This window comes from Gadus chalcogrammus, chromosome 15 (genome assembly GCF_026213295.1).
Source record: "Gadus chalcogrammus isolate NIFS_2021 chromosome 15, NIFS_Gcha_1.0, whole genome shotgun sequence".
NCBI classification, from domain to species: Eukaryota; Metazoa; Chordata; class Actinopteri; order Gadiformes; family Gadidae; genus Gadus; species Gadus chalcogrammus.
Window position 1 is genome coordinate 1,601,427 of NC_079426.1, and position 8,003 is coordinate 1,609,429.

The following is an 8,003-nucleotide window of genomic DNA, read 5'->3' on the forward strand; positions in this document are numbered from 1 at the left end:
GAGAGAGACACACAGAGAGAGACACACAGAGAGAGAGAGAGAGAGAGACAGAGAGAGACAGAGAGAGAGAGAGACAGAGAGACAGAGAGACAGAGAGACAGAGACAGAGAGAGAGAGAGAGAGAGAGAGAGAGAGAGAGAGAGAGAGAGAGAGAGAGAGAGAGAGAGAGAGAGACAGACAGAGACAGAGAGACAGAGAGACAGAGAGAGAGAGAGAGACACAGACAGACAGAGAGACACAGAGAGAGAGAGAGAGAGACAGACAGAGAGAGAGACAGAGAGACAGAGAGAAAGAGACAGACAGACAGTCACATGGGGAAGTTTAAACATAAAGCCGCACGCACATGCATGCAGAAATTAATACATCCGTTTCATGTCTATTTTACGCTCCACCAATGGGCTTCATGAAAACCACAGAATGGCAGATGTCTGATCAAGAACGATTTCCTAATCCACTTTTCCGGACTGTGAAATATGCGGGCCACGTGTACATGTTCTGTACTGCACGCCGAGTTTCCCCTTTAAAATCCACTTACAAAACCAACGAGCCGCGCCTCCCCAGTACACGTTGGCCCCCTCCCTGCCTACTGCAGCTCCACAGGAGTGGAACTGAGTGGGGATCTCTCCTGCTGGAGAGCCAGCAGGGGAGAGAGGCTCACCTTGTGCGTGTCGGCAGACATGCTGGTGACCCCCTTGATCCTGAAGTCGAACGGGGCCAGGGGGTAGCCCGCCTTGGCCATGAAGCCGATGAGGAACCCCCCCAGGCACGCGTCCACGTGCAGGGGCAGCTTGTAGCGCAGGGCCAGCTGGGGAGAGAACCGGGGGTGGCGGGGGGTTGGGAAGAGAGTGTGAGAGCCGTGGCGGAACAGCACAGGTAAGGGTCAGTTCTCTGAATGTCTGTCTGTCTGCGTCCGCAGTCGTCCCTCACCTTGGCTACTTCCTCCACAGGGTCGATGATGCCATGGGGGAACTGAGGGGCGGAGCAGACCAGCATGGCCGTGTTGCCGTTGATGGCCCTCTTCATGGCCTGGGGAACGACAACACTGACACGATTAGACCGATCGGTTGGACTGGGGTTAGCCCTCCGCCCGTTCTGCCGGCGATTTGAATCCGCCCTGCGGAAGGGTCTGGAGAAGAGCAACACATTTCTTTCTGCTTCCGATACGCTTTTGTAGGGGAGCCAATCACCGAGCTGGCTTTTCCCCCTGGCGCGCTATTGGTTGGTTTAAGACCATGACGACAGGGAAGCGACGGCAAACAGCCAATCACGTACAGAGTCAGTTGAACTAGGCCCGTTGATCATGCCTCTTGTGCTGAAGGAAATGACAGCAGCCTCCCCAGACCAAGCTCAACGTAGGCCTAGTCTACGTTTGAGCTTGGCCCGGCAATAGCCAGGCTAACGATTGGTAGCCTTTTGAAACGTTTGACATATAAACCCCTTGGGCTGTTGTTGTATTAGACCCAGGTTTTGTCCTCACCTTCATGTCCACCTTCATGGTGTCCGGGTCCAAGGGAACGTGGACCAGCTTCATACCAAAGTAGTGCGCCGCTTTGTCGAAGGCCGCGTGGACGCTCTTTGGTGCAACGCTAAACAGAGCACAAACCGCACGGAGAGAAACGGCGAAACATTAGATTCCGTCCACCTCCCACACACAGTCGGTGCCAACTGGACTGCCGTCCGCTCGGGATGCCATGGCAACAAACAAACGACCACATTCCGACATGCATTCCGACATGCATTCCGACAGGGAGTTTGTGCGTTCGGAGCGAAGCCGGGTGGAGAGGTCGTACATTTCAGGGTGCTTGACTCCGCGCTCGTACGCCATGTCTCTGTAGGCCTTGCACGCCATCAGGATGCTCTCTGTGCCGCCGGAGGTGACCTGGACGACAGGCGGAAGAGGGCACACGACGATGACCGGATGACTGGGATTATTCATACAGCGCTGAAGGTCCCAGGACCTGCCACCAGGTAGGTGTGGCGTGATTAGCCGCTACACGCCGTTTTGAAAACCTGCCCCTCATGACGGTGATGATCACAGGCGGGCGTGTCCCCCCTAGATGTGCGCTGGATAGATCAAGTCTACCAGCCTACACAGTGGACGGTAGTAAACGTCGCTCATGTATCCAGCACACGTCGAGGTGGCCACTAATCACACTCACACCTGGGGGCCTGCCATGGGACCTTTATAAAAAGGGGTCGATGAACCGCGGACTCACCGTGCCACAGGACTCGGGACCTCCGTGGAACAGCGAGCAGGTCATCCTCACCACCTCCGCCTCCATCTTCCGCACCCCGGGGAAGATGTCGGGGTGGAGCGGGTTGCTCCACGCAAAGTCGCCGTAGACCTGGGGACCGGGGGAACGAGGGGCTCTTTGAGATGTGACATTCAGACCTGGAACGCCGATCTTATGCAGGAGGGGGGGGGGGTGGAGAGGCATACCTTAACCAAGAGTTGGGTCAGCGTCTCGTCTCCCCAGTACACAGCCCCTGACACCCAGCCCTTCTCCCATTGGACCTCATCTGCAGCAGGAGACGGCACACAATCAATCCTCCAGAACATGAAAGCACAACATTTACAGCATCCCTTACAAAACACGAAGGCCGGTTCTTAAGACCTCTGACGCCACCAGCTCTTAATAAAGGAGGGGGCTTCGTTTATCATTTTTGCCAACTGCGCCAAAGCCGGCCGGTCCCGGACGAACGGCGGGCACTCACTCAGCGTCTGGTATTCCTTGATCATGTCGAGCACTTGGGCCTGGGAAAGGCCGGCGGCCGGGAGCTGCTTTGTGTAGCTCATGCCCTCCTTCAGAGTGCACAGACTGACCGACATGTCGTCCAGGGCCTTGTTCAGCTGGCTCTGGATCTGTCGGGGGGGGGGGGGGGGGGGAAACACAAGACAATGAAGCCGCTTTGGAAAGCAGCTGTGTTTACCGCAACTCAACCCCAATGGGTCTCCGGCCGTAAGATGCGGAGAGGGGGGGAGAAATGTCTGTTTTGCAAAAACATGAATGTTGTAATACAATTGATTGAGGACGTGTTGCCTCCATGACATAAGCTGACCCCAAGTAACCCAATTATTTTCTGTTATCACAGGAGTCTGGTGTAAAGTGGGCCAAAGGTCTGTGGGGCCCCTCCCTCTGTTGTGTGCAGGCTCTGCGCAGTCACGGAGTGTGACTCATGAACTTATAAAGACACGGTCCCGTCGGTGAAGCCTGTCTGATGACACACACTGGGAAGACGTCCCCAGGCCATCTGTCCCGGGGTACTCACTGCCATGCCAACGTAGGGGATTTTTCTGATGAGTCGGAAGACCCGCTTCTTCATTCGTGACGTGAGACCTATTGGAGAAATACCACAAAAGGGTTTTGGGTTAAACGGCTGGTAGACGGAGACGACCGCAAAGATCAAAATCACTGACTAAGAGAGCAGATGCATCAGTAGCGCATCAGTAGCGTGCCAAGACATGCGCTTGTTAAACCAGCTGTGCTTCACAACACAAGTCTGTCCCAGAGAGGTTTAGAGAAGTTCGTTCTGACCCCGTGCAGCTCAAAATGAGCTGACCTGACTGGACATCAATGTGACTGATAGGATGGTAGTTTTAACTTATCAAGGGTTTAATCTGGTGTTTCAATCCTGAAGGTAATATCAATAAAAAAGTGTTTTAATTGTGCAATTGCCTTCACTGACCAATGACTGACTGCATGAGGCTGCTATTGCATTTTCAGCAACATGATTCATTCCGCGTGGGACATTATAAAGCAGAAGCGAAACTAAATCCTTTTGACGCAGTCCGTCTGCAAAATACAGCCTCAAAACAGCCTTGCCTCATCGCGCTCTTGAGCACACGGCCTTGGGAACGTCAAAACACTGCTCACATTGTGTCCATTTCAACGTTTTTGCCCAGTTTCAACTCTTATACTGTATCTCTGTTGATTGTTTGGTGGGAGCTTCTTTACTTTCTTGCTGGAACAGAAAGCCCTTGGCCCAGACGCCGCCCAGCGTGGTGAGCGCGGTGATGCCGATGACCTGCCAGGGCTCCAGGTCCGCACAGAGGCTGTTCACCTGCGTCCGGCCCTGCTCCACGTACAGCAGCAGCATCTCCCGGTACACGTCCAAGGCACTCTGGAGGCACAGGGACAAGCAGGGGGGGGGTCATTGAGACATGTCTAGGCTGGAGCTGTGCAATGCATCACAGGGTTATTATGATTCCACCCATTGAAAGATTCATGGATGGGGTTTCATACACACAGACGGAGACGAAGAACCATTTTGTCGAGCTGCGTAAGTGGAACCATCTGACCATAAAGTTCACACACTTCTCTTTACTTCTACGAAGTTCCACATTTGGGACGCATAAATTATAACTATGATACATAATACATTTTCATCATCCGAAGTAATGCAGTTGAATTGTTGAATTGCGCCTCTAAATTAAATGTATTATTATTATTATTATTATTAATTGAACAGATTTCAAATGGATCAAAATCATCAAACTGCAGTCCATTATATTTACTTTTGGTATTCACAATTGGTGACAGCCTCCAAGAATAAGATCCAAATAAAAAAAATGTGCCTGAGGCAATGACAACTTTATGACATGTAGGACAGACGACTACAGATAAAAGACAGAGCATGTCAAGCAACACTCACGCCAATGCGGCTCATGTTACACATCAACAGACACACATACTTTCACATAGATGTGGTGTAATGCTGAAATGCTGCAAACACCACCACAGAAACCAGCATTAGGAACGAGGACAACATCTTCCTGTTTAGGCATTCTTCAATATAATACAGTCCAACACAAGCAATCATTTTACCATTATGTTTTTTTTAAGCTGGTACTTACATCAGAAGACGCTGCCATGTCTCTAGAGTTCAGTTTATCTCCCTTTGCAGTCAGTGATCCCTATCAATTGTCTTGGCAGGTGGCCCTACCCCAACTAGGGGAGGGAAACATAGCACTGTGTCGACTCCTCCCAGCACAGAACGTCAAGACGCAATCTGACCTTTTGAAGCCAATAGGACATATGCATTTCAATGGCCAATCATGATCCATGGAGATAGCAACTAGGTTTCAGTGTGTTGGTACAAACTAAATACAATTTGTAACGTCTTGCTCGTACCTTAACATCCTCTGATATCAGCAGTTTTTGTTTAGTTATTTTTTAATTTTTTTATTGCATCGTTAAGAGTTTACCCAATTATAAAAATAAGAAAGTATCATCATGTAGCCGATTTGATAATCACAGTAAATGATTCACTGCTGTTGTTTCATAAGTGCTGTAAAGGTGAACATATCTGCACGTTTCCCCTTTATCTTGCCACATATCGCACTTTAACAGCACCCTGACATGCCAACGATAAGACACAATACGCTTCTACCATAACTCAAGACCACAATCTGATGGAGAAGAGCTAAAGGTCATCTTATCCCTCGTTTCTATAAGACTTTTGTGGCTGACCTGTGTAGTCTATTCACAAGAAACAGTACTTTCCCCAGTAAGAAAAACAATGGAAACTGGTAATTGAAATGTTAACAGGTAAGGAGTTAACGGTCCTGTTGACACCTTAACCGATCGTATTGTTTTCAGCTTCAAGCGTTGATGAATGAAACACAATGGGCGGGCCAGCATGGAAACAAAAAAAGCCTACTTCTTCCCCCCAATACACCTGTCACACACATGGGTCTGAAAAGCACGCTCATACAGGTTTGGCCAGGTTGGCTATGTAAGAAAACAACAGCAGAAGGAGACAATCACTTGTGTCTTGAGATGTACTGGAGCAGTCCCTATCTGATAATCAAGTATCATTACAAAACACAATGGATTTATCCTTTTCCTTTTCGTGATAACTTTCATTGGCTTAACCTAAATACCAGAAAGTAATCAAGGGATAAAAAAAGAGCAGCTCATCTAGATAGACGGCAAATTTGGTAATCTGCAGCCAATCTAGACTTCCAAGTCATTAAAAGACAGAACTATTAATGTACGTAAAGTTAATCCAAAAAGAACCCAGCTCTCCCCAAGGGCTTGGCTCCGGTTAATAAACTGTTCTTTGCGACATTCTATGTTTGAATATGTTAGTTAACGCACTGCAAGCACAAAAGCACCGGTTCCAATTTTGTTCTAGCCATTGTATTGCAGTGTGACGCCCATTCCTCTGCTTTCCTCCCATAGGAGCAGCTGGGGATTCAGTAAAGACACTATTGTTTTCTCAAGGGGGAAGTCATGTTCTCATGGAAATGTACTGGGTGTGCTGGGAGGAGGAGGAGGAGGAGGAGGAGGAGGAGGAGAAAGCTGCTGCTGCTACTAGGTGCCTCAAGGGGTTAACAGAGCACACATCATCTTTATCATTCTGCTGAGTCAGTAATCAATGAACTTGGGAAAACAGGCTTCGTCTTCAGGCAATCTCTGACTTGCTTTCCCGGGTCTGCCAAAGCACGCCACTTTGATATCTTTGTTTTGCATGATTCATGAGATTAGGATGAAACAGAGTGGGAATTTGTAGTCAGCACCGTTTTTAAGACCTTAAGAGGCCTTGGTGGGAATGGACACAGTGTTCTGTAACACATCATGTCTGATAAAATGTGATCAGGTAGTTTTTTCTGTTTATCAAGTTACCAATGGTATCATTTGATTTGATAGGCCAATCCCAAAAACACATCCCTACACTGGGAAAAGAACAGGATCGAACAGCTGTTTCATGCTACTTTAATAAAATAAATGGCTTCAATCCAAGTTAGTTTGATGTGCCGTTTTCTTTTGTAGCTTTTCCTTCAATTGTTCAGATGATGGAGAGAGAGAGAGAGAGCGGGTATTACAAGGTCAACTCTGAATCAGAGCAGCATTAATGTCATGTCTGGTCCTTGTAACTTTTTTTGCCATGATTCTTCTCTTCCACAAAGTTTGATCTCGGTGCATAATTTAAAATAAACAATGTATATTATTAAAATAAAAGATCACCAGCTCAAATTACAAACTTCAAAACAATACTCTTTAAGTGTGCTTCCTGTAGACAAAAGTTAGTATAGAACGAACATTCCACTTGAATAAACCACCTTCAACACCAGAACATTTATCTAAAAGGAGTACTAAATAAGTTCTAATGGGTAAAACAAAAACGAGCTCGCAGAAATATCGACGACCATAGGCATTCATGTACTCCTCAAGTCCCACTGTGAACTTCAGTCAGTCGAGGGAAAGTGAGACGACAAAACAGTCACTTTGAATGCAACACTTGCTGGAGCAACGATGTGCTAACAATAAAGATACATGATATCACATTGTCAACCCCACACCTTGACTCCATCACCAAACACCTCCAAGGCATGCTACACCGACAAGCTAAATGATTCATATTTGATATCAATAAGAGTCTTAGCGTACCTTGTAATCCATTTCGTCGGAGGAGATCCTCGCTGAAGCAGTCCTGTTAGTCGAGTTACGGGAGTCACTTGCACAAGACGAGCCAGATCAACAACATCAATATGAACAGGCTGCTATGCTAACCCCACTTTCAGGAAGTAGCCCGCATCTGCTAATGCACAGTATATGTACATGCAGATCTTACAACTTGCGAGCGGTTCCGTGGTCATGAATCCCCACTTGAATGGCGTTTACATGCTATATAGATCTTACATAAAAGCAGGTCATTTGAAAAGTTACAGCTTATGACACCACCCAGGGGTGTTTACCAAATGAGTTTCGCTGTCGCGTTTGCATTGACGTCAAATGTGTTTTTTCTAGTGTCACCAGTGCCCCCAAGTGACCGAATGCTGCTCCTACACAATGATCAATTGGCTATTAGGGAAAATACAGTAGAGCTACTGTGACTATTGATGATTATTGAATGTTTTCCAAGTCATACTACGTCTATTTGTAAAACTTATTAGACTTTTAATGATATTTAATAATGGTGATAATCAAAATCGTAGAAATCTTCCTAAACACATGTCTCGTTGCACAATACAGATTGTAATGAAGTCAATTAACTGC

The 8,003-nt window shown here is 47.5% G+C and overlaps 1 protein-coding gene across 2 annotated transcripts in view; it reads right to left on the reverse strand.

The window, feature by feature from the left end:
* sgpl1 (sphingosine-1-phosphate lyase 1) overlaps positions 1–7,762 on the reverse strand; it is a 12,137-nt gene extending 4,375 nt beyond the window's left edge. The window contains exons 1-10 of one of the 2 annotated variants that reach the window (XM_056609385.1): positions 4,856–7,387; positions 3,957–4,122; positions 3,271–3,338; positions 2,716–2,863; positions 2,441–2,520; positions 2,217–2,345; positions 1,791–1,879; positions 1,478–1,586; positions 928–1,026; positions 659–805 (exon numbers count right to left, since the gene is read on the reverse strand). In XM_056609385.1, the coding sequence (XP_056465360.1) occupies positions 659–805; positions 928–1,026; positions 1,478–1,586; positions 1,791–1,879; positions 2,217–2,345; positions 2,441–2,520; positions 2,716–2,863; positions 3,271–3,338; positions 3,957–4,122; positions 4,856–4,873 (1,053 nt within the window). In that variant the 5' untranslated portion in view covers positions 4,874–7,387. The other variant, XM_056609386.1, reaches the window with a different exon arrangement.
* Between the last annotated feature and the right edge of the window lie 241 nt (positions 7,763–8,003).